Source organism: Mobula birostris, chromosome 22, assembly GCF_030028105.1.
Source record: "Mobula birostris isolate sMobBir1 chromosome 22, sMobBir1.hap1, whole genome shotgun sequence".
NCBI classification, from domain to species: Eukaryota; Metazoa; Chordata; class Chondrichthyes; order Myliobatiformes; family Myliobatidae; genus Mobula; species Mobula birostris.
The window spans coordinates 14,762,999-14,789,557 of NC_092391.1; the positions used below are offsets into that span (position 1 = coordinate 14,762,999).

A 26,559-nucleotide genomic window follows, 5' to 3' on the forward strand; every position below is an offset into this window, starting at 1 on the left:
GTAACTGAGTTTCTCAAGTCATGTTACTAAATTGGGGATGTTCTTGAAACCTCCTCCTCACGGTGGCTCTAGAATGATCTACCACCATTTCAAGTAAAAGTGACAGGGCTGTGGAGTTTCAAAATCCGGCCATTCCTTCACTTAACCGGGGACCACTTCTTTCAGTTAACCTTTGCCTTCCTTGCAGGTTGTTGCCCAATACGTTGGTCAAAAGTCACCATTCAACTGCATATAAATTCTAAGTGTAAATTCTAGACGAAATGGCTGCTAGCAGGTCGATTGCTCGTCTTTTTGTTGTTGTGCGGGATAGAAAACGAAGGGCGAACGGGCCCCCTCAGTGACAACGAACCGACTTCCGCTCATCGTTGTCATTGCGACGCTGGGCGGCTGTGACGTCATAGAGAGCGACCGGCCCCGCGACTGCGTACGCGTATTAGGCGGCGCGAAGCCAACTTGTCAAGCTATGGAGCTGAGGAGGTGGAAGTTGGGGCTTTGGTTCTTTTGTTGCCCCTTCGTTCCCGGTGTTCTGTGCTGGGAGGTGACCTTCCCTTTCCGATCGATGTACTGTAAAGTCTCGGACTCCTGCGTCTGCGCCTTCCAGGCTAAACTGGATAGTAAGTAGTCTTTAAACCAAAAGGATTTATGACCGAGACGGTCGGTCACCGTTATCCTCTTGACAGCAGGAAGGAAACGTGAAATGTAAATACTTTGCTTCTTCAGCCGTTGCTTTTACTTTATATGAACATCTAATAATTTTAGGACTGTTTTTAAAATGAATCGTAATGAGGCAGTTTATTCTTCCTTTGGTGCAGATAAGTACTTATACCACTCTCAAGACTATCGTTTTTTTTCATAGTCATAGTCATACTTTATTGATCCCGAGGGAAATTTGGTTTCGTTACAGTTGCACCAACCAAGAACAGAGTATAAATATAGCAATATAAAACCAGAAATAATTAAATAATAATATGTAAATTATGCCAGGAAGTAAGTCCAGGACCGGCCTATTGGCTCAGGGTGTCTGACCCTCCAAGGGAGGAGTTGTAAAGTTTGATGGCCACAGGCAGGAATGACTTCCTATGACGCTCTGTGTTGCATCTCGGTGGAATGAGTCTCTGGCTGAATGTACTCCTGTGCCCAACCAGTACATTATGTAGTGGATGGGAGACATTGTCCAAGATGGCATGCAACTTGGACAGCATCCTCTTTTCAGACACCACCGTGAGAGAGTCCAGTTTCATTCCCACAACATCACTGGCCTTGCGAATGTCTGCTACCCTCAGCCTGCTGCCCCAGCACACAACAGCAAACAAGATAGCACTGGCCACCACAGACTTGTAGAACATCCTCAGCATCGTCCGACAGATGTTAAAGGACCTCAGTCTCCTCAGGAAATAGAGACGGCTCTGACCCTTCTTGTAGATAGCCTCAGTGTTCTTTGATCAGTGCAGTTTATTGTCAATTCGTATCCCCAGGCATTTGTAATCCTCCACCATGTCCACACTGACCCCCTTGATGGAAACAGGGGTTACCGGTGCCTTAGCCCTCCTCAGGTCTACCACCAGCTCCTTAGTCTTTTTCACATTAAGCTGCAGATAATCCTGCTCACACCATGTAACGAAGTCTCCTACCGTAGCCCTGTACTCAGCCTCATCTCCCTTGCTGATGCATCCAACTATGGCAGAGTCATCAGAAAACTTCTGAAGATAGCAAGGAGGATTTTTTGGGGTGGAGGATTAATTTGGTAGAAAGTTGGGTCTGCTCTATCAATAATATGACCATAAGAACAGTTTGGAACAATGCTCCAACTACGTTCTTTTGGTTTTCCCAGACGATACTATGTTTAAATTTGGAGAAAATTAGAAGTAATCTCTATGATTTTTTGGTTAAATTTGAACAGACCTGGAGATCTTTTATTCAACATTTTCATTTAATGTAACTTTTTTTCTCTGTCTGTCTATATTTACATTCCCTTCTTGCTTTTTAACTGTTTTTAATGGAGGTCGGGTTTGAGGACGTGATTGTTTTAAGTTGTTTAACTCTACTTGATACCTAGTTAGCCCATTGCTTTGCTTTGCTTTTTAGATTAGTTGCACGGTGGGTTTTTTTGGGGGGGTTTTTTTTTGGTTTTTTTTTTCTTTTCCTTATTGACATGTATGAAAATTAGTATACTATTATATTACCTTGTTAATTTGTATCTAAACTGAACTGTTTATACTAACTTTTTGTGTATTAATATCTCTTGTAAAGTTATATTGCAACAGTGTATTAGTGCCTATATGGTTTACCTTTTGTGTACTAATTCAATAAAAAGATTTAAAAAGAAAGAAAGAACAGTTTGAAGGGTGATTGTTCATCAGTAAAATCACCTGTCTCTGGATTTCCCCAAAGGCTTTCCACTATCTTTGGGAAAAATTAGGTGTTTGGGTGTGTGAGATGATAGGTTGATGGGAGGGATGGGGAAGGGGCTTATTTTGCCATTGCTGTCTTGCTTAGTTTTGTTGTTGCTGCTTGTGTTATTTTGTGGAACATGCGGTGTTGAATGTGTGGTGATGTGTGCAGGCTGCCCCCAGCGCATCCTTAAGTTGTGTTGGTTATTAACGCAAATGAGGCATTTCACTCTATGCTTTGTTGCACAGGTGATAAGTAAATGAATCTGCATCTGATCTCAGATCTCCTCTGTTCTGTTGATAGTGTACAGCCACAGAGTAGAATGGTAGTGGAAGGGGTACCCACCCAGCAGACTGATTCTGAATGTTGCTGGGAGTTTTGAGGGTCCTTGTTGCTATTTCCTCTCATCCCTGGTTTGAGCCGACATTAGTGATTTAATTTTAAAGGGCCAAATTGATGCAGTGGTTCCATTTAAGCTGCTGGTCAATGCCTAACTCTGATAATGTGGGGATGCTATTTTGGTGCTGGAATATGAGGCAACTATTGCAGGCTGCCCCCAGCACATCCTTGGGTGCGTTGGTTGTTAATGAAAATGACACATTTCACCGTATGTTTTGATGTACAAGTGATAAATAAGTCCAAATCTCTAATGTTACTAGTAAGAAGTTCAGTGGTGTTATTTAGGGTCAGGAATAGTTAGCAGGATCTGCTTAGTTTGTTTATGAACCAGAATTTAAATATGACAAATTGTCCTGACTTCGTAATAATTAATGAACTGGCTTAGAACTCTTTCTTGAAGAAATCTTGTAGCGATGAATTGGATCCAGTGACTGGTATGTGTCATCCACAAGATTTCCCTTCAGATTTTGGGAGCTCTGTCCTTTGTCTCTAAATGACCTTGGTATTGATACAGTTCCTTGGTGTAGTGATCTTTAAGAGCCGTTTTCCTCTGTTGTAGAATTCATCTGCTTCTGAATCAAAGCCAGAGAAAATTCTGGAGACTGTAAGAGAGATTGATGAGTGGCGGTTACTCACTTTTACTGATTGAGGGAACACAAATGGGACGGTAATTTGCTGCACTGAATTTACTACCTGCTTTTTCATAAGGTTCTCCTAAGCATCTTATCACAGTGTCCTTCTGTTGCGGACGTCATAGAACAGGCCAGCCTCGAAAATGGGTAACTGTTGTGTGGGGCCCCAGCGAAATGTTGTTGGGACTCGGTAGTCTGCAGTGTGTCTGCTTGATGCTGGGGGTGCAAAATGAATAGGGTAGATATTCTGATGTGGGTGGCTGGGAAATGGTGAAGTTAGAACATTACAGCACAGTACAGGTCCTTTGGCCCATGATATTATTATGACCCAAGATCAATCTAACCTTTCTCTACTACATAGCCCTCCATTTTTTTTATCATCTATGTGCCAATCTAAGAGTCTCTTAAATGCCCCTAATGTGTCTGCCTCTACCACCACCCTTGGCAGCATCTTCCACACACTCACAACTCTGTCTATAAAACTTACCTCTGGCATTCCCCCCCCCATACTTTCCTCCAATCACCTTAAAATTGTGCCCCATCGTATTAGCCATTTATGATTATGAGGACACGCAGTCCCCTTTTATTGTCATTTAGTAATGCATGCATTAAGAAATGATAAAATGTTTTTCCAGAATGATATCACAAAAACACATGACAAAGCGACTTAAAAGCTAACAGAAACCACGTAATTATAACATATAGTTAGAACAGTGCAAAGCAATACCATAATTTGATAAGAACAGACCATGGCACAGTAAAAGTCTCAAAGTCTCTCAAAAGTCCCATCATCTCATGCAGATGGTAAACCTCCAGCGCCGCCAACTCGCCGATGCAGTATCCCAGAAGCATCCGAGCACAGTCCAACTCCAAGTCCATCCGAAAAACTCCGAGCCTCCGACTAGCTGTCCGACACCGAGCACCATCTCTGCCGAGCGCTTCGACCCCAGCCCCGGCAACAGGCGATACGCAAAGCCGAGGATTTGGGACCTTCGTCTCCGCAGATTCTCGATCGCACAGTAGCAACGGCAGCGAAGCAGGCATTTCAGAAGTTACTCCAGATGTTCCTCTGCACTTCTCAGGGCTGTCTCCATCAAATCCGGATTGTGCATAGCACCCCTAGTTACACATATCGATATCATTCGGAACAGCTGCGCGCCACCATCTTCTCTGACCTGGGAGAAGATGTCTGGCAATCTATGTGACCTATGCCTCTTATCATTTTGTATACCTCTGTCAAATTACCTCCCTCCTTCACTCAAAGAAAAGCCCTATCTCACTCAACCTATCCTCATAAAGCACGCTCTCTAATCCAGGCAGCGCCAGGTAAATCTCCTCTGTGGTCAAGAAATTAGCGTATTTGTCTAAAAACTGTGAACTCTTCTGAAATCATGGCCAAGAATCCATGTTCTTCAGACAAACATTTCAATATTTCAATACCTTTCAAGATCCATTCGCTTATCACGTGTACATCGAAACACAGTGAATTGTTTCATTTGTGTTGACAGCCAACACAGCCTGATGCTGTGCTGGGACAGCTCAAAGTGTCACCGCATGTACCAGTGCCAGTATGGCGTGCCTACGATGCTTCGAGGACCAACACAAACCAGAACACAACAAGCAACAAAACAACAGCAAAACAAGCCCCGTTCCTATACATACACCGTCTTCTAACCCCGAGACTTCTCAGGCCTCTGGCCTCCGTCAGATTCGGACCCTGTGAAGCGGTGGAGCCTACCTCAGTAGATATATTTACGACAAGGTTGGATAGATTTTTGCTTAGTAGGGGAATTAAGAGTTATGTGGAAAAGGCAGGTAGTGATGGGTCCATGGTCAGATCAGCCATGATCCTATTGTATGGGGGAGCAGGCTCAATGGGCCAGATGGCCGACTCCTGCTCCTATTTTTTATTTTCTTATGTTCAATGCACTCTTGCTTCTCAAGGCACAGGAACACCAGGGAGACTGATGGACGGGATGGTGCTGGTTGCAAAATAGCTTCCTGCACGGCCACTCTGCCAGACTGGAGACTAGTCCCAAATATTAGTGCAGAGGGAGCAACTGTGCAGAAATTTCAGACACACAGGAGGTTCTGCAGATGCTGGAAATCTTGAGCAACACACACAAAATGTTGGAGGAGCTCGGCAAGTCAGGATGCATCAACGGAGGGGAATAAGCAGTTGACATTTTGGGCTCTTGGTCTGAAACATTGACTGCTAATTCCCCGCGGTAGATGCTGTAATTCCTGACCTGCTGAGCTCCTCCAGCATTTTGAGTGCGTTGACAGAAATTTCAAAGTCTTATTCTATTGCTCCCCATATTTGTCAATTGGATCAATTGCTTATGAATGATGTATTTGCAAGATCTGTTTGGTGGCACTTTAAAATCTGCTCACGAGGAGTGGGAGTGCACTCGTGTATAATCCAGACTGGGTCAGATCCATGACTTCTCTCCCTCAGGGAGAGTCCATGCTGGGTTAGATGCATGGCTTCTCTCCCTTGGGGAGAGCCCATGCTGGGTTAGATCCATGGCTTCTCTCCTTGCAGAAGAGTCCAGTCTGGGTTCGATCCATGGCTTCTCTCTCGCAGAGAGAGTGCAGTCTGGGTTAGACCCATGGCTTTTCTCTCTCAGGGAGAGTCCAGGCTGGGTTAGATCCCTGGCTTCTGTCCCTCAGGGAGAGTCCAGTCTGGGTTAGATCTATGGCTTCTCTCTCTCAGACAGAGTGCAGGCTGTGTTCGATCCATGGATTCTCTCCCTCGAGAGAGTCCAGGCTGTTAGATCCATGGATTTTCTCTCTCAGAGAGATTACAGGCTGTGTTAGATCCATGGCTTCTCTCCCTTGGGGAAAGTCCAGGCTGGATTCGATCCATAGCTTCTGTCCCTCAGAACAGTAGAACATTTCACTCATTTTCTGAACATGGGGTCAAAAATGCTTCAAGTCCCCTGACATGTTCACGGGATGTGGTTTCAACCAAAGGAAATCAGGAAGTATTGTAGTCAATGTGTGTTCTTTGGTGTGTGCACAAGTGGCCAAACCATTTGCTTTTAAGGAGGTTTAAGTTTGTTCGTCACATGTACACTGAAACACACAGTGAAATGTGTCACTTACATCAACAACCAACACAGTGCGAGGATTGTGCTGGAGGCAGCCCGCAAGTGTCGCCAGGCTTCCAGTGCCAACGTAGCGTGCCCACAACCTACTAACCCTAAGTCGTATGCCTTTGGAGTGTGGGAGGAAACGTGAGCTCTAGGAGGGTTAGATCCATACAGTCCAGGGGAGAACGTAAAAACTCCTCGTAAACAGTGGCCGGAATTGAACCCTGATCTTGCAGCTGGCACGGTGAAGTGTCACGTTAACAGCCACAGACCTTTACACGATGCATTTCCAGCACAACTCACTGCACAGTGATTAGGAACAATGAACCTTGTCCCCCAATCTCAAGGCCATTGAAGCTGATTATAACAAAGGTCTGAATTACACCTAGAGTCTGCAGTTACTCACGAGATAAGCTGCCTAAGCTAGATCAAAATCCCTTTTATGGCTTTGTGTATCTAAATTCTTCAGCCTCTGATATTTGGGTACTGGGATACACTCTTGTGAAAAGCACTCATTACAACATGCTGCAGCATATCTGTGTGGATGTAAAAATGAGAAAATAGAAACAGTTTGCAGACACAAATTCTGCCGATGCTGGAAGTCCAAGTAGCACACATACACGCAAAATGATGGGGGAACTCAGTAGGTCTGGCAGCATCCATGGAAATGAATACACAGTTGAAGTTTTGGGCCGAGACCTGAAACCTGAAGAAGAGTCTCGGCCTGAAATGTTTATTCATTTCCATAGATGCTGCCTGACCTGCTGATTTTCTCCAACACTTTGCAGAGCGAGATTCAATTCCCACCGTGACCCCGTGGGTTTCCTCCCACATTCCAAACACGTATGGGTTAGGGTTGGTAAGTTGTGGGCTTGCTATGTTGGTGCCAGAAGCAAGGCGACATTTACGGGCTGCCCCCAGCACGTCCTTGTACTATGTCGGTCGTTGACATGAGCAGCACATTTCACTGTATGTTTCGATGTACATGTGACAAATAAAGCTAATCTTTAAATTGTTAATAGTGACATGGATTAACAATGTATACTCAATAACTGCTTTATTGGGTACAGGAATGGAACCAGCTGCTGCTGTAGACCATCCTCTTTGAGGGTTGACATGTTGTGTTCTTTAGCACACTGCTGTTGTAACATGGTTATTTGAGTTACTGCCACCTTCCTATCAGCTTGAACCAGCCTGACCATTTTCCTCTGACCTCTCTCATTAAGCCCACAGAACTGTTACTCACTGGATGTTTTTTTGTATTTTTGCAGCATTCTTTGTAAACCTTAGAGACTGTTGCGCATAAAAATCCCAAGAGTTCTGGAGTTTTTGAGATACTCAAACCACCCCATCTGGCACCAAGAATCATTCCATAGTCAAGGTCACAGGTCACATTTCTTCCCCATTCTGTTTCGTATGAACAACTGAAATTCTTGACCATGTCTGCATGCTTTTGTGCGTTGAGTTGCTACCACATGGTTGGCTGATCAGATTATTTGCATTGACAAGTAGGTGAGAGGCTTGCCTAATAATGTGGCCACAGAGCATATATAAAATATAGTCTCCGGATTTAACATTCTTTGTGAACCCTTCTTCCCTCCAGGTCTGGAACTTGATCTGTGCCGTCACGTGTACGGGCAGCATGTAGCCCGAGAGGTGATTGTTGGCGCCATTAAGAAGTTTACAGAAAACCAGGCACCACTGAAGCCGCTTGTGTTGTCATTCCATGGCTGGTCGGGGACTGGGAAAAGCTACGTCACCTCATTGTTGATGAGGAATTTGTACCGGAAAGGAATGAAAAGTATCTACGTGCACCAGTTTGTGCCCACCTTACACTTTCCCCATGCTGGCCAGCTCCATTTGTACAAGGTGAGGGTTGTTTATACACTTATGGCTGGTCATTATGGCCAAAGTAGTTAGGTTGTTGGGTTGGTAATCTTTGATGTTATTTCAGCAGTATTCCTTTGTGTTCCCTGCTCTCGTACTGCAGTGGACCATGTACCATCAGAAGTGAAAGTTATGTTGTACGAGTTAAAGTAGTATATTTGCCTGGCTGGCTACCCAGTCCTGCACTGCCCTGTTGTCTCGGAGGCTCACATAACACGATCAAGCCTCCCCTGAAGTGTTTCTAACAGGCTTTTTACAAAGACTAACACCGTCACGAGCACTCCTGAAGTACACTCGGTGGCCACTTTATTAGGTACCTTCTCAGTGAGTTTTGTTGAGAAGCTGGATGGCTACAGGAAAGAACCTTTGGAGTCCTGGTGGCAATGGAATTGTAGCGTCTCCCTGATGACAATCTGGTGAATAGGTGACTGCTAGGGACGCCATTGTGACTGTGACTAAGTCACTGGAGAAGCTGGTGGGATATAAAAGTTTTTATTCATCGCAACAAGCAGACACTCTCCTGGAGACCCTCCCAAACTCTCAGTACATCATAGTGTTGTACCCTTAAAATCAAAGGTAACAGTCAGTGATTCAATAGAATTTCCTTAGTTACAATGACATTGTTTACTTCAATATTTTATGTCTGACCAATAATTCCTTTCTAGTACAGTACATTTTACTCAAATATTTTAGATTAGATTAGATTATGAGGACTGTTTTATTGTCATTTAGTAATGCATACATTAAGAAATGATACTATGTTCCTCCAGTATGATATCACAGAAACACAAGACAAACCAAGACTGAAAAACTGACAAAAACCACATAATTATAATGTATAGTTACAACAGTGCAAAGCAATACCGTAATTTGATAAAGAACAGACCATGGGCACGGTAAAAGTATCAGAGTCTCTCGAAAGTCCCATTATCTCACACAGATGGTAGAAGGAAGAAAAATGCTCCCTGCCATGAACTTCCAGCACCGCAAACTTGCCAATGCAGCACCCTGGAAGTACCCAACTACAGCCGCCTCTTGAGTCCGTCCGAAAACTTTGAGCCTCCGACCAGCCCTCCGACACCGAGCACCAAGCACCATCTCTGCCGAGCGCTTCGACCCCGACCCCGGCCGCCAAGCAATAGGCAAAGCCGAGGATTTGGGGCCTTCCCCTCCGGAGATTCTCGATCGCACAGTAGCAGTGGCAGTGAAGCGGTCATTTCAGAAGTTTCACCAGATGTTCCTCCGTGCTTCTCAAGTCTGTCTCCATCAAATCAGGATTGTGCATGGTACCTACTTACAAATACCAATATCATTCTGGAGCGGCCGCGCACGCTGCGTCGCGCCGCCATCTTCTCCTCCCCTCCTTTAATATTTCAGTAATAATACACTACAGTTGCGACAAAATAATTCACACATTATCAGAAAGCTTCTGAGGACAGAGAATCACATGTGCAAGATTAGTGTTGTGAGGGCTTCTCTGAGTATACAAATATCCCAGTTATTGCTGGAGTAAACAACCTTATGACCATCTTTGATAAGTTAGGTGACAAAATTTTGTTTGGTCTGGCTGACCTCCTTGATGCCTGGAAGAAGGGTGCAAAGTAACTTAGCCCGTAGTTGCCGGGTTTGACGCAGGCCAATTCAGCTAACCCCATTGTCTTAGGTTTGGCTGATGCAAGAACATCTCATGGTCACTTCACTTTGCAAACCCAACTAGCGGCCAAACCCTTGCTGTGGGCCAGCAGTCTGTGTACTGTAGATATTGCTGTTTGTTTGCAAGCCTCCTTTTAACTTCAGACTGGTTATTGGATTGCAATTTACAGTAAGAATTGAAGACTGCTTATTTGAATTAATATCTGCAATATTCACATAATTCCATAGCTCCCGAATAATCCAGAACAATCACCGTACTGTAATAAAGTAAATGAGGGCGGCATGATAGCGTACAGTTAGCGCACCCCTTTACAGTGACGGCTGTGAGAGTGTTTGATTCCTGCTGCTTGTCTGTAAGGAGTTTGTACGTTCTCCTTGTGACTGCGTGGGTTTCCTCCAGGTGCTCCAGTTTCCTCCCGTTTCCTCCCAAATTCCAAAGACATACAGGTTAGGGTTAGTAAGTAATGAGCATGCTGTGTTGGTTCCAGAGGCATGCTGAATTGATTTGACACAAAGACATTGTATTTCACTATACATTTCACTGTACAGGATATATATATCTGTGTGTGTGTATAATATATATAAAAACAAATTTCTTGACATGTGAGTGATGATAAACCTGATTCTGATATGGGTCTCTGTTGTGGACTGAGAGTGGGAAGGGGGCAAAGAGAGGGGAATCATGTTTGGGAAAAGGGGAAAGGAGAGGGGAATGTGCGGGAGCACCAGAGATGCTCTGTAACAATTAATAAACCAGTTGCTTGGAATGAAATGTCCTTGCCTGGTGTCTCAGGGCTAGACGTGTCTGCACCTGTGCCACCCCCACCCCTAGCATTCCTTCTCTGCCACCTGTCCCACACCCCTCCCGTGGTGCTCCCCCCTCGCCATTCCAAACATCCTTTGCTCCCGCCTGATTTACAAACTCACTCTCCCCTCCGCGTTGGCAAATACAGTATTGTGCAAAAGCCTTAGGCACCCAAGCTTAAGACTTTTGCACAGTACTCTACATGTGACAAATGAAGCTAATCTTTTTTAATGGATTTTATGTACACATTTTATATCTGCCTATCCTTCACCTATTACATTAACGTTTTTTTTCCCTCTGAAGTTTGGGAGAATTCAGCGTAGTTTCTGTCTGTTAGACTGGCTTGATGTGAGAGAAATGACCTGGTTTTCTGTATATTCATCTGATTACAGGGGGTCATGTTTCCTTGCCCTAGTTACTGCTCACTGGCCAATGCAGTATTGTAAACGTTTGCTTCATTTTACACTCTCAGGAGCAGCTGAAGACTTGGATCGCCGGTAACCTGAGCGACTGCAGCAGATCAGTGTTTATCTTTGATGAAATGGATAAAATGCATCCTGGTCTAATCGATGCGATCAAACCTTTCTTGGGAAACTCACACGTTATGTATGGAACAAATTATCGGAAGGCAATATTTATTTTTATAAGGTAAGTTGATGTGGGTTTGATTTCAAACATTTAAGAGAAATTTGGATAGGTACGTGGATGAGAGGGCTGTGGTCTGGGTGCATGTCGATGGACTAGTCAGATTAATATTTCAGTACAGACTAAATGGACCAAAGGGCCTGTTTCTTTGCTGTTGTATTCTATGACCCTTCCACGTCTCTTAAGTGCTGCGAACTTACCATAACCCAATATTAACAAAATTCTAAAGCACAGAGGAAAACATTTAACCTTCAAGGGATTAATCCAGTCAGTCCTTAACCACCTCAATCCTAAGGAAAGAGCACCAGCCTTTCCTATTGTTTGCTTTTTCTGGAATAATTACGGTAAATATTTTATAAGACCATAAGACGTAGGAGCAGAATTAGGCCATTCAGCCCATTGAGTCTGCTCCACCATTCAGTCATGGCTGATTTATTATCCCTCTCAACCCCATTCTCCTGCCTTCTTCCCGTAACCTTTGATGCCTTTACTAATCAAGAACCTATCAACCCTATGATTTAAATATACCCAGTGACCTGGCCTTCACAGCCGTCTGTGGCAATGAATTCCACAGATTCACCACCCACTGGCTAAAGAAATTCCCCCTCATCTCTGTTCTAAAGGGACGTCCCTCTATTCTGAGGCTGTGCCCTCTGGTGTGATTTATACACCTTCACTAGTGTTACTTTTTTAATGGTATTTAGCAGTTCTTTGCAGAGTATATGTATTATCAAAGTACGTGTATGTCACCATATACAACCCTGAGATTTGATTTTATAACAGCTGATGCTGCATTGCATGTTAATCCTGCTAATGGATTTTACCAGGACGCAGCATGGACTCGAGGCGTGTCTTATGGAGACAAGTTGAGCAAGCTGGGGCTTTTCTCTTTAGAGCGAAGGATGATGAGAGGTCACTTATTAGAGGTGTACAAGGTGATAAAAGGCATAGATTGTGTGGATAGCCAAAGATTTATTTTCCCCAGGTTGGAAATGGGCAATACAAAGAGGCATAATTTCATGGTGATTGGAGGGAAGTAAGTGTGTGGGGATGTGTAGGGAGGCAAGTTCTTTATGCAGAGAGTGCTGCCTGTGTGGAACGCGCTGCTGGGGTGGTGCTAGAGGCAGATGCATTAGGAGATTTAAGAAACTCTTAGGCTCATGGATAGTAGTAAAATGGAGAGCCATACAAGAGGGAAGGGTTAGATTGATTTTAGAGTAGGTTTAAAGGTCAGCACAGCATTGTGGGCTGAAGGGCCTGTACTGAGCTGTTCTATGTTCGGAGACAAGTACAGCACACATACAGGCCCCTTGCCCCAATGGGTGTGTGGCCGACCTTGGTACCCAACCCATAGTCCCAATTTCCTGCATTTGGCCCATTTCTCTCTAAGTTCACCCCTACATCTACTTCCCCGAGAGCTTTTTAAATTATCATACTATGCTCAACCACTTCTTGCAGCTGACTCCATACCATCACCACCCTCTGCGTGAAAAAAGCCGCCCTTCATGTCCCGTTTAAATCTTTCTCCTTTCACCCTAAAAATATGTCCCCTAATTTTGAACTCTGATACCCCTGGAGAAAAGACTGTTACCATCTACCTTACCTATGCTGTCATAATTTTAAAGATTCCTATAAGATCACCCCTCATCCTCCTGTGTCCCATTGAACAAGACCAGCATGATGAACCTCTCTTTATAACTCAGGCCCTGTAGTTCTGGCAACATTCTTGACCATCTTTTCAGTTTTACCACAGTAAATATTAAAAGCTACTGATTGTTGACTTATTCCTGTGGTGATTCAAAATGTAGTCTTCACAAACTCGGAAAACTGCATTTGGAAACGGCCAGATCACATATAAAATGTGTTTTAAATGTTACGCTACGTTGGATCTGGTGATATTGATCAGAGGTTCTTTGGAAGACAACAATGAGTTATAAAACTTGATGGTTCCAGTTGTTCTATTAAGTGTTACAATAGCAAACAATTAAAAGACTAACTCAAAGTCGTGCTGTCTGATACTCAGTCTAGACATAAACAACATTTCAGTGATAACAATTAACCTATAAAATACCAGAATCAAGTGGCATCACATCTGCTCCAGAAAAACTGAGAAGCTTCTAAAAAAAAATTACAGGATCAGCTATACTACAATTACTAGGTTTACTGAACAATGACAAAGGGGATTATATGTAAAAATACAAGCGGAAAAAAGCTAAACTACAAGGAAAATTACTAGAAAAATAATAATTCTTCACCCTAATCCAACAACTAGAAACACGAACCTGGTGGCAGAGGATTAGAGACTGCTCAGAATCCCTTCTGAGCTCAGTACAGGGTACTTCAGCAGCCTGTAAGTTCTACTCTGTGTCTTTGGGCTCATTAACTTTTCACTAATGAAATATCTCAGAACCAACCAGTTGAATAAGATCTTGATGACTGTCCTCTGCATGAAAACATTGTTCTTCATCTTCACTCACCACAACACTGAACCGATCGCTGAACACAACTCTGATTGAGCTTCAAGGGCTCTACAACTCATGTTCTCTGTATGGTCTATCTATCTGTCTGTCTATCTTTGTTTCATTTTGTATTTTGCACAATTTGTCAGGCTTTGTGTGTAGTTCTTCATTTCCATTGTACTTCTCTGTTCTACTGTGAATGCCTGCAAAAATGAATTTCATGAAATATTTGGCGACATATATGTACTTAGATAATAAATTTATTTTGAACTTTGAACTTAATGTCCTTTTTAAATCTTCCCCCTCTGAATTCTGGTATTTTGTGTTGGGCACGTGGCCAAGTGGTTAAGGCGTTCGTCTAGTTACCTCAAGGTCGCTAGTTCGAGCCTCAGCTGTGGCAGCGTGTTTGTGTCCTTGAGCAAGGCACTTAATCATACATTGCTCTAGTCTGTGCGAGGAGTGGCGCCCCACACAGACTTCCAATCTGCGCCTTGTAAGGCATGAAAATGCCCGATGCAGGCCTCTCACGGTCTGAATCGACGTTCCTTCCCTCCCCCCCCCCCCCCACCTCCGTCACTTAATCTATGGCCACTAGTTTTGAAATCCTTTTGGAATCCTGTTACCATCCACCTTATCTATGTTTCTCATAAATTTTAAACACTTCTATAAGCTTGTGTGCAGGTGCTCCAGTTTCCTCCCACAGTCCAAAGACAAACTGTTTGATAGGTTAATTGGTCATTGTGAATGTCATGTGATTAGGCAAGATTAAATCAGGGTTTGCTTGGTGGTCTGGCTCGAAAAGCTGCAAGGGCCTATTTTCATGCTGTATCTCAATAAATAAATAAGATTGTTATGTTTTGTAACTTCAAAACATTAAATTAATTCAAAGGAAGATAAGGAAGTCCAATAATGTGAGTCTATCTTCGAGTTTAAGCGAGGTGCACACGTATCATGTCGTAGTGTGATGATGTATGCAATTAACATTTTTACATATAACCCTTAATTATTTAAATGAACAAGAATACTTAAACAATATCTATGCAAGATTACTTCAATATAACTGAAATAGTAAATGCACAACAAAATCATCTCTCTTTCTCCTTTGTTCCAAGGAATAAGGCTAGCCTGGTCAACCTCTCCCTGTAACTCTTTGTAAATGTTTCAATGTGACCTTGGGCCACGTATCTGGTCTTCGCCCCCCAATCTCTTAACAACCCGGTTTATGTTTATGACTGGGTGTTTGTGGCCTCTGCCATAAACAGCTATTGAGAGTGTGCACTCAGCTCACTGTGTGTGATTGTGTCTTGTAATCAGCAATGCAGGAGGCGAGCAGATCAATCAGATGGTGCTGGAATTTTGGAAGAATGGCAAAGACCGGGAAGAAATTCAGCTGGAAGATCTAGAGTCCAACATCTCCAGTGCTGTTTTCAATAACAAAAACAGTAAGTCTTTATGTAAAAAGGCATTTGACCTCCTCAGGCACCAGTATTAACCCTGAGAAAGAGTGGAATCACCCAGAGACAGGCATTCATTCTGCTGTCTGTGCTGACCATATAACACCTCCTTATTCTTCCCTATTTTCCATGAACTTTTTTTTGAGGAAGATAGTTCCAAGAAAAAGTGATACATTGAGGAAAGAAATGTGGCCTCATCTCTGTCTTAAATAGGTGATAATATATTGTCAAACAGTGACCATTTCTCCTCCCACAAGAGAAAACATTTCCCCTATATCGGGCCCCTGAAGGCCCCTCAGGATACAATGGTTTCATTTAATATCAGAATATATACAATATACAACCTGAAATTCTTACTCTTTGCAGACATCCTCGAAACAAGAAAAACCCCAAAGAATGAACAACAGAAAAACATAAGAGCCCTAAAGCCTCCTCCTGCTCCCACATACAAGCAGCAGCAAACAGCATTAAACTCCCCCCCCCCACTCATCTAGCAGACAGCATCAGCACTCCCACTGTGCAAACAACAGCAAAGCCCACAGAGAGACGCTGACCTACAGTCCATCAAAACCTACTGTTCATCCCTACAGTTCGACATCCCTCAGTCTCCCTCCCTTGAGGTATCACTTCCCCCACAGTGAGGGGAGACAAGCAGCTGATGTTTCAATGTTACTTTCTGTCTGTAGTGCCACTTTTATTTTTGAGAATCGGCAGCAACCTGTCACTCCCCATCCGATCCCTCTTCTAAATTCCAGCAGATTTAAGCTTAGCCTGCCCAATTTATGTCAGAATGACTGATGCCTGGAATAGGCAGCTTGTCCATAGGATAGAAGTCAGGTGGGAATAAAGGAAACGTCTCCGGGTGAGACCAAATGAGTTGATGTAGCAATTAGAAGCAGAGTGTGTTGCCCTTAAGGCATTTATTTGACTTTGTTGGGTCTACGCTTTAAATGATTTGTTTGTAACTATTTTCTAGTTAAAGTTAAGGTTGATAATTATGTTACAGTATAACAAAGGTAAATTCATTGTCTATGGTATATCGCGGCATGTGATGATGTCACCTCCGGTTTCGCCACAGTATAATCCAAAATAAGTGGGGGACAGGTACAAGCTGGTAGATGATGGGAGAGAGCATGTGAGGGGGTAGGTGGGTGTGGGGGAGGGGAGATGAAGTAAGAAGCTGGGAGGTCATAGGTGGATGGGATAAAGGGCTGAAGAAGGAGGAATCTGATGGGAGAGGGCAATGGGCCTAGATCTAACCATTCACAAAGACCATCATTCCTCCACTTTTTCCTACTTTCCTAAATATCATGAAACCTTCAATATTCACATCCCAATTTATAGCCCTTCATAAATTCTCAGATTTTATTTATTGCCATAAGTTCTTGGATGATATTTACTGAAAATTGCATTGTCTGATCCTCCAAGAGGACCACAACCTTGTCGTTGGGTTTGGAGGCTTGTGTGCCTCAATGAGTTGTGTTGGCTGGAGTCAGGGCCTTGTGCTTTGGCTTTTGGTTGGGACATCCATGTCAAACAGGTCAAAGGGTAGAAGCCAGACTCAGAGTGGTCCACTGGTCCTCCAGGTTCGGGGGGGGAGCGGGGTTTGAGCTCAGAGGTAACACCCTTAACTGGTCAAAAATCAATTGTTACAGAAACAGCAATGAAGAATCCTATACAGACAGAAATAGAGGACCTTCTTTGCTGCCCTAAACGTCAGTGGCATGATGGACTGGTGCACTGTCAGATCAATGGTTATGCTTCAAATGCTATGTGAATTCAGCTAAAAAGCCTTTGGTTTTGATTTTTAACCTGCAGCCTTTTCTACTATTTTACACTTAAAACATGGCTGATTTACTCCTGGACATTGCAAGCGGTGCAGTGGATTTTTGTTTTCTTTGGTCTTGAGTTGTTAGCTTAATGTGTATCTGTGTTTATTTCCAGGTGGGTTCTGGAATTCCGACATCATAAACGAAGAGCTAGTCGATTATTTTGTGCCATTTCTGCCCCTGAAGCAGAAACATGTGAAGGAGTGCGTGAAGAGCGAGATGATTTCCAGGGGGATCGAGCCTAGAAAAGAGATCATCGCAGAAGTGGTGAACTCCATGAACTTCTTCCCAGAGGACGAGAAACTGTTTTCTCAAACTGGCTGCAAGACTGTATCTACCAAGCTGGACTTCAGCTTATAAGGAATGTTGTCAAAACATCCATGGCAATATTTCAGAGACCCCTTTGTTTCCTGGCCGATAGAAAGGGAAGACCATGTCCTTTGTCAGTCTAAATAATTTGGTGATTTACATTTAACTTTTGAATTAATGTCCTGTTTTAAGGACTTTATTCCTGACTTTCAAAATTAGAAAGTTTACTTTATTTTTTAAATTATTTGATATATCAAATTGTTTAACTGGTTCAGGAAAAAGAAATGGAATATCCTGTATTCATTAAGAATCTGGGGTGCAATGTGTATGCAAAATCAGAATCCTGGTTTGTACCCTGAATCAGGTTTTCAGGAATGGGATGATGCAAGGTGGATTCACCCCTGTCTCCAGGATGTTCTGACGGGCTGCCAGCCAGTGAGGTACATTTCAAAAACACTTGATTCTGCAGATGTTGAAAGCAGAATGTACACAGACCCCAGCACACACAGTGTGGTCCTCATGGGGGCTGGTCAGTTACACACAGGCAAGATTCCCTTCTCTGAAGGGAACAGTGTAGCTGTTCCTGAATTCCTTAATGATCAGTCTTGCCTCAGTTGGAAGTGGTTAGTCCAATCAGGCAGGCGGATATGACTGCCAGCTTGTGTAGACTGGTAATTGCCTGCATTACATAAAGTAGCATTGCTCTTTAGGAAGAGATCCTGAGCAGGCATCCAGATAAACAGTTGCTATAAATCTGAAACAAACTGGGCTTCCAAAGGAAATTAGTTTAAATATTTGCATAAGAGTCTTCCTTGTATGTCAGTGAGATTGTATAGGGGAGAAGAATCTATTTACTATCTGGTATAAGTAACTTGATATACTCTTGGCTTTAAGTCCAGTTTCAGAGATACCTCTTGTTGCTCCAGGAGGTAGCTAGCGAAGCTGGAAGCAAACATCAGGCCAAACAACATCTGTACAAGCAGCAGGCTAGTTTTACATATAATCCTGCCCAGTTTACCGTTCCCGCAGAGAAAGTGGAGGGATGTTAACAGTGAGACTGTATGGGGGTCAGTAAGATGGCACGAAAAGTCATGGGTGTATATCGGTGAGTTGGCAGATGGTTGCACACAGAGTCACTATCCACAGAGTCCTGCCCAAATCTTGAGGACAGAGATCTTTGATCTCTGACCATTGCCACAAGATTATGGACATCCTAGGGTAGGAACAGACCCACCTACTTGGGTTCCTGGAGCATTGGCCTGAGTCTCCATTTCTCAAGTCCCCATAAGTACTTTTTCCTGGAGGGCAGATAGTAAGATTGAGAGGTATGTGGCTTGATTTGATGTTGCTAAAATTGGGAACTTAGCAGCCAGATTATTGAGTGTAGATATACCCACAGCCTGCATGGAGACTATTTAATATCCAAGTATTGAAATAATTTTGGGCAAGTGTTATTATTTTTATGTGGTACATTTAATAATCAGTCATCTGTGCTCATGTCAAAAGTGAATGTGTACATTGAATATGAAGGATTTCTATCCTGTAGATAGATGAAATCTGACGTCGGCCAATGGGTTGTCAGATATTTAATTGCTCCAGTAGCTTCTAACCACTGGTACCACTGAGGTGAAACCTGGGAAATGTTTTGAAGTTATATTTTTCACATGGCGAGTGATGAGGACAGTCAGTATTCCTTACTTTGGGAGTGGGATACGATGGAGAGGCTTCACAGAAGGGGATTGAAAACTGGACAGGAATAACGGCGGGGGGGTGGGGGAGACTGAATGAGGAGACAATTGAAGAGTGTAGTTTTGGGAGGCCTGTCTGAAGATCGAGCAGGCTTGCGTGAGCAAATCCCACAAGAGCTACTACCTTTCCAAGAGATTGTGTAACAATTTGCCACGAGTTGCTTTCTCGTCCACTAAGCTCGTGAAGATGAGAAGCTCCAGTTACATGTTTGTCCCTGCCCGCTCCATAACACATTGTGATGCTTTGACAGAAGTCGATCATAACACACACATTCCTAGCTATCCGTTTCCAATCAGGTGTACTTTATATTCCAAAATGTAGCAGAAATATTTGCCACCCAGTATTGGCACATCAACAGTGGCAGTTCAAGGTACTTATTTTAAGGTTGCAGTTTTGTTGATATAATGATCTTCAGTGTATTTGTGTGTGCGCCCTTACCTTGGGAAGTGGCATATGATAGTGAACACCTCTGTATTGTGGCCGAATAAGGTTCTCTTTCCACTTCTTTTGTGGCTTCTTCATAAGCTGGATGTGTTTTCTCTTGCCACACGTGGCAGGTATGACCAACTTAGACCAGTCAGGTTAATCTTCCTTTTAAACAGTTACGAAATACTTGGTGCCCAGTGTATAATACTCTCAAAGTGATTATTCATAATTGGAGCTCACATTTTTATGAAGCCTATCTCCCCTACAGGGGCATGGGCCGCTGACAGCAGCTCGTCAGAGTCCTTTGTCCTGGGACAGGTTTTCAAGTTGTCCCCAGGTGTAGCCCACTTTTAAAGATCGTTCCTCTCCCAGTCTTTGGAGCTTCTATTGGTGTTTCTATAGCATTGGTTTTTTTCAGTGGGATGGGGTGACTAACAATTTACCTTTCACAGCTGGGCTTTGGACCATCTGTGGTGGAGCTGGTGTTCACCTTACTCTAATGTAAATCTGAATAGCTGCTTTTTTTCAGTAAAATGACAATTTCTGTGATACTAGATGGTTTAAAAAAAACTAAATCTGAATGTGTATACTCTAATATGTTATATGTTTGTACATTCTGAAATGGTTCTGTTTAATACTTTCATTTTTCAGATCCTTTATATTTTGAGTGAGTTTATGCCAATAGGAGGAATCAGTAAAAGTCAATCATCTTCTGCCCTTGTATTGGCATGCTTACATTTATAAGTAATTTTTAAATAGTCATCGTGCAATACTCTTTTTATAAAATAATTTAAATGCCAGTTTGTTTTATTGTTTGAGGAATCCGTGCAAGAATTTGTTGAGTTTCTAACTATGCGAGTTGAAGTGTGATCTCATAGGTGTTTATAAAATCATGAAGGGCAGAGCAAAGTGGATGGCCACTGTCTTTTTCCCAACACAGGAGAGTCTAAAACAAGAGGACTTAAAACTTTCTCTCTCACCTTAAATTTTAAAGGTATTTGAGGGGTGGAGATGTGTCTCTACCAAAGGAGGTGTATCACTTTGATAACCTGCAGGTCACCCTTGGGCAAGGTGTAGCACCTGCTTAGCCACGCGAGCAGGTGATGGATGGTCAAATGAGCTGCTGGTGCATAATGGCTGGGATCAGCCGTCTTGTAAAGACACTGCTCAGAAAAAGGTGATAGAGAGAGAGACACACACACACACACACACACACAAAAGCGCGCACGCGCGAACTTAGCAGGTCAGGCAGCATCTATGGACGTGAATAGATAGTCAACGTTTCAGGACTGAGAAGAAAGGGGGAAGACGCCAGAATAAAAAGGTGAAGGAGAGGAGGGGAGGGAGGCTACCTGGATGGTGATAGGTGAAGCCAGGTGGCTGGAGAAGAAGGAATCTGATAGGAGAAGAGAGTGGACCATAGGAGAAAAGGAAGGAGGAGGGGACCCAGGGGGGACAGGTAAAAGGTCTGAGTGGAATAGCGGGGGGGGGGCGGGGGGGCGAATTTTGTTTACCAGGAGAAATCAATAAATCTGTAGAAAATCTTGCCAAGAATAATGATTGTTTGCCCAGGTTATATGACACGGCGTAATGATGACGTTGACTTGGGAGGCCACTTTTTCACTCACATGCTCTCCAGCTGGGTACACTTTCAATGTTTAAAAGGCATTTAGAGAGATGGATGGATAGAAAAGATTTAGGGGGATATAGGCCAAATCCAGGCACATGGGATTAGCTTGGATAGATTTCTTGGTCATTATGGACAAAGTGGACCAAGGGAGTCACAAGGGCTGGTCAGTCAACACACCTGGAATTTGAGCCTGGAGGTCCAGGTCCGTCAGCGGCTAGGCCATGGGTTGATCCGAAGGTTGGAACCTGAAGGTAAGTCGGAAATTCGGAAGTTCAAGTATGATGGCTGAAGCCTGGTCTGGAGTTGAAGGGCTGACTGTGAGGGAGCAGAAGGGCTTGCTTTGCTGTGTCCTGTTCCGTTCTGTGTTGAGCATTGTGGGCACGCTATGTCGGTGCATGATTGTGTGGGCTGCTCCCAACATATCCTTGAGTTGTGACGGATGGCTGTTAACTCAAATGAACACATTTCACTGTATGTTTTGATGTTAATTTCTACAGACGTACCGTGGAGAGCATTCTAACTGACTTCATCACCGTCTGGTATGGGGGGTGCCCGCGAATCTGTCATAGGATCGAAGTAAGCGGCAGAGAGTTGTAAACTTAGTTCGATGAAATCCTCCTCTTCCTCCCCCCCCGCCCCCCCACCATCACCACCATTATATCACGAGCAGTAGCCTCCGTCGTATCCAGGATATCGTCAAGAGATGATACCTGAAAAAGGCGGCATCCATCGTTAGGGACCCCCATCACCCAGGACATGCCCTCTTCTCGTTAGGTACAGGAATCTGAAGGCACACACTCAACAATTCAGGAACAGCTTCTTCCCGTCTACCATCAGATTTCTGAATGGACATTGAACCCATGAGCACTACTTCACTACTGTTTTATTTCTATTTTATGCACTAACTTAAGTATTTAATATATACTGTAATTCCGTTTTTTCATTGTTATGTATTGTATTGTACTGCTGCCATAAAGTTATCAAATTTCATGAAATATGCAGGTGATACTAAACCTGTTTCTGATTCTGATTCTAATGTGATAAATAAGGGCCTGTTTCCACACTAAACCTTTATAACTCTAATCTTGTGTCACAACTGGAGCAAGAGCTTGGACTGAAGTACTTGAGCCCTTAGTTCTGATTCCCTGTGCAGTCTGGGACATGAATGGGGGAAGACATGATCACAGCAGGTCAGGCAGAGAGGAGCAGAATTAATGTTCCATATCAAGAACCCTTCGTGAGAACTGGAAAAAAGAGAAAACAAGCATGTTTTAGATGTAGAACGGAAGAGGAAGGGTAACGGAAACCAAGATGGAGTGGGTAATATTATTTCTGGTGCCCAAGGTTAGAGAGAGAACCAAAGATGCAGAATGTATTTGCTGGAGATCTGAAACAACTGATTTCTGGAAAGGAGAGAAAAAAAACATTACTGCATCTCACAATTCCAATATTCTTTACTGTCACTAATTGCTGGCACTGACTGCTTACTGGACAATACTGGACTCCACTCCACAATCCCTTCATTGTCCACACCCTCTCCACCTCTTGTTTGAATGGATCTATGCCAAAAGGAGAAGTCAGTAGTTAATCATCTTCTGACCTTGTATTAACATGTTTAGTTCAAAGCTCAAAGTAAATTTATTATCAAAGTACATATATGTCACCATCTACAACCCCGTGATTCACTTTCTTGTGGGCGTATTCAAAAAATCCAATAACCATGGTAGAATCAGTGAAAGACTGCGCGCAATAGGGCAGACATCCAGAGTGCAAAAGACAAACTGTACAAGTAAGAAGACAAAAAAGGAAATAATAATAAATAAACAATAAAATTCAAGAACATGAAGTGAAGAGTGTTTGAAAGTGAGTTCATATGTTGTGGGAAGATTTTAGTGATGGGGTGAGTGAAGTTGTCACCTCTGGTTCAAGACCCTGATGGATGAGGGGTAATAATTATTCCTGAACCTGGTGGCGTGAGTCCCAAGGCTCCTGTACCTTCTTCCTGATGACAGCAGCAAGCAGAGAGCACGTTCCGATGATGGATGCCGCTTATCTGTGACAACATGTCATGTGCTCAATGGCAGGGAGTGCTTTACCCATCATGGAGTGGGCCATATCCAACATTTATAGGTTCTAAACTATCAGCGTGCAATACTTCTTTATAAAATTATTCAAATGGCAGCTTGTTTTTATTTTTTAAGAAACCTGTGCGAGAGTTTGTACCCACTGACCAAGATGTGTCTTGAAAACACTCTTGCACTCTCTCTTTTCTAGTTCTTTAGAAGGCTTGTTGATGTGAAATGTTAAGTGATTTTCTCTCCATAGATGCTGCTTGACCTGCCAATAGTTCTGGCATTCTTTGCTTTTGTTTCAGACTTCAGGCAGCTGCAGTATTTTATTTCATGTCAGTAGCTGAAAAGGTTGACCTGCTGATATTAGTGTGTGTTGCTAAACGTTGATAATATGCTCCATGGTTCCTACAACTTGGAAGGAAGAAAAGAGAGGACTGCTCTGTCCACAAAGCATTTTGTGCATCTTTCTCAGGAAGTTCCAAAGCATTCCAGAACAAACAGGAAGTCCCAAAGCAGAGCAAATAGAGTACAAAAAATAGGAAGCAGATCTTCTCTCGAGATTGTGGATTGTGATTGTTGAAGGAAATGGGACTGAAATTTGTGCACAGTGAGGTTCTATCAGCAGAATCGTGGTTATTATGTACAGCATTGAATAGTTGGGATACACTGAACAGGGCAGTGAAATGCTTGTGTAACTACTGTAATAGAGATGTCTGAAATTGTAAGGGTAGATTTGTTTTGGGCAGAAGATGGTCTGTCTTGGGGTTAGAGGACTGTGCGTGTGAGAGGGCATTGGGGCTTGTTTTGTGTTGTTGCTTTGCTGCCTGTGTTCGGGGTTGTTCTGCCGAGCACGGTGAGCATGGCGCCAGAATGAGTGGCGACATTTGCAGGCTGTCACCTCCCCCCACGCACCCTTGGGTGTGCTGATTGAGAACACAAATGACGCATTTCACTGCATGTTTCAATGTACACAGGAAAAATAAACTTGAAACTTGAATCCTGATCCTGGAATAGGAATATACCAACATCTATGGAGCCTTCAACTTTGCGTTTTACGATCATCCGTAATAAGGACTTGTGGATCTTTGTGATTTTGAGAGAAGATCTGCTTCCTATTTCCTCTTTTGCAGCTAACCAGCCTACTTTTGGACCACAAACACAAAATACTCTGCAGATGCTGGGGTCAAAGCAACACTCACAACATGCTGGAGGAACTCAGCAGGTCGGGCAGCATCCATGGAAACCATCAGTCAACGTTTTGGGCTGGAACCCTTCATCAGGACTGTAGGGGGAAGGGGCAGAGGCCCTATAAAGAAGGTGGGGGGAGGGTGGGAAGGAGAAGGCTGGTAGGTTCCAGGTGAAAAACCAGAAAGGGGAAAGATAAAGGGGTGGGGGAGGGGAAGCAGGGAGGTGATAGGCAGGAAAGGTGAAGAAGGAATAGGGGAAAACACAGTGGGTAGTAGAAGGAGGCAGAACCATGAGAGAGATAGTAGGTGCTGGGGGAGGGGCAGAGTGAAATAGGGATAGAGGGAGGGGGAGGGAATTACCAGAAGTTGGAGAATTCAATGTTCATACCAAAGGGCTGGAGACTACCTAGACAGTATATGAAGTGTTGCTCCTCCAACCTGAGATTAGCCTCATCATGGCAGTAGTGGAGGCCATGTATGGACATATCTGAATGGGAATGTGAACCATTCTTCTCAAAAGGAAAATCCCTGCAACTTATACCAGCTTTATAAACATAATACTCCAGTTTATTGGCTGGCATAATTAGGCAGGAAGTTAGAGTGGAAGAAACAGAACCTATAACAGCAAATTCTCATAATAATTTCTTCAGGGAAATATGCAGTTAGCAGAGTACAGTGACACAGTATTTATGTGCATGAAGTCAAGCTGTAAGTGTAAAGACCAAGTTTTATTGACAATTGGTGGCATGGTACCATAGCAGTTGGCACAATGCTTCACAGCGTACCAGTTGTAAGATCAGGATTCAATTTCCGCCTCTGTCTGTAAGGAGTGTGTACGTTCTCCCCATGACTCTGTGGATTCCCTCTGGACGCTCCGGTTTCCTCCGACATTCCAAAGGTGTACGGTTAGAGTTAGTGAGTTCTGAGCATGCTATGTTGGTGCTGGAAACATGGTGAAACTTGTAGGGTGTCCCCAGGACATCCCCAACGCAAGTGACATATTTCCCTGTATGTTCCAATGTACAGTATGTGACAAATACAGTTAATCTTTACAATGGAAGTACCTCCACTTCAGTGAGGAATAGCATGAACATCTTGTAGCAGCCTTTACCTGTAACAGATATTGTGAGTTGAATATTTCAGCAATACAACGCACTCAATATACAATGTATCATTCAAAACTTATTCCCCCATAAATACAGAGAGAAGATTTATTATTTAATATTCTGTACCATTTCACATGGGGTACGGGACTTGTGTGATAGGTTGGAGAATGTTTCTGAGATTACAGTTTTGAAATTCAGCAACCATAGAATTAAATTGCAAGCTTGCCCTCCACACCAGCCAGTGCTGGAGGTAGAATATATTATGTAAATGAGGTGGAATTTTCTTACTAGTTTTAGTACTTTGTACGTATTGTTTAGTCAGTTGTGTGAGTCTGTATACACTGTGTGTGCACACTTACAGCTTGTATTGGGAAAATTTTACATTGCCATTCTACTAAACAAACAAAACAATTGACTGGAATCAGGAGAAAGTGCTCAAGTCCCTCCTGCAAAAAGGGAGCCAAACTTCCTCCACTTGTATGGTTTTCCCTGGGATGCATCTTCTGAAGTCTGGGAGGCATTTTCCGTCAGCTTTCGTACCATCTGAAGCCTTGGTCTGTTAACCTGTAGGGGTTTCCTCTCGTGAAGGGACTTCTTGATTTCTTGAGTTAGCTATGTTAAAGGAAATGGTAGTATATGTTAACAGTAGATACAAGCTGCTGACCTTGCACATGAATGTTTCTGCCCATTTGGAAATGCAGGATCTAAAAATCCATTTGTACATCCAGCCAGTTTTCAGACCATAAGACACAGGAGCAAAATTAGGCCATTTTGCCAAAGCTCATCATGGCTGATTTATTTTCCCTCTTAATCCCATTCTCCTGCCTTCCC

The 26,559-nt window shown here is 43.3% G+C and overlaps 2 protein-coding genes across 5 annotated transcripts in view; one reads left to right on the top strand and one right to left on the bottom strand.

The window, feature by feature from the left end:
* Positions 1 to 412: 412 nt before the first annotated feature.
* LOC140186153 (torsin-1A-like) lies at positions 413 to 21,056 on the top strand. The gene is made up of 5 exons (XM_072240074.1): positions 413 to 614; positions 8,121 to 8,386; positions 11,335 to 11,510; positions 15,281 to 15,408; positions 17,365 to 21,056. Exons 1-5 carry the CDS (start codon positions 464 to 466, stop codon positions 17,607 to 17,609), a joined length of 966 nt encoding a protein of 321 aa, XP_072096175.1. The 5' UTR covers positions 413 to 463; the 3' UTR covers positions 17,610 to 21,056.
* A 4,367-nt stretch (positions 21,057 to 25,423) lies between these two features.
* Positions 25,424 to 26,559, bottom strand: part of LOC140186088 (tetratricopeptide repeat protein 16-like) — a 38,725-nt gene continuing 37,589 nt past the window's right edge. For 2 of the 4 annotated variants that reach the window (XM_072239957.1, XM_072239955.1), the window contains one exon: positions 25,672 to 26,340. In XM_072239957.1, coding sequence (XP_072096058.1) covers positions 26,164 to 26,340 — 177 coding nt within the window. In that variant the 3' untranslated portion in view covers positions 25,672 to 26,163. Of the gene's footprint in view, positions 26,341 to 26,559 lie in introns of all 4 variants that reach the window. The other 2 variants (XM_072239956.1, XM_072239958.1) reach the window with 2 other exon arrangements.

Bases quoted from the DNA above. Each gene is read 5' to 3' on its own strand.
- LOC140186153 (XM_072240074.1), top strand. From the start codon at position 464: ATGGAGCTGAGGAGGTGGAAGTTGGGGCTTTGGTTCTTTTGTTGCCCC. The intron at 8,387-11,334 runs GTGAGGGTTGTT...TTACACTCTCAG, and splicing joins GCCAGCTCCATTTGTACAAG to GAGCAGCTGAAGACTTGGAT. The intron at 15,409-17,364 runs GTAAGTCTTTAT...GTTTATTTCCAG, and splicing joins TGTTTTCAATAACAAAAACA to GTGGGTTCTGGAATTCCGAC.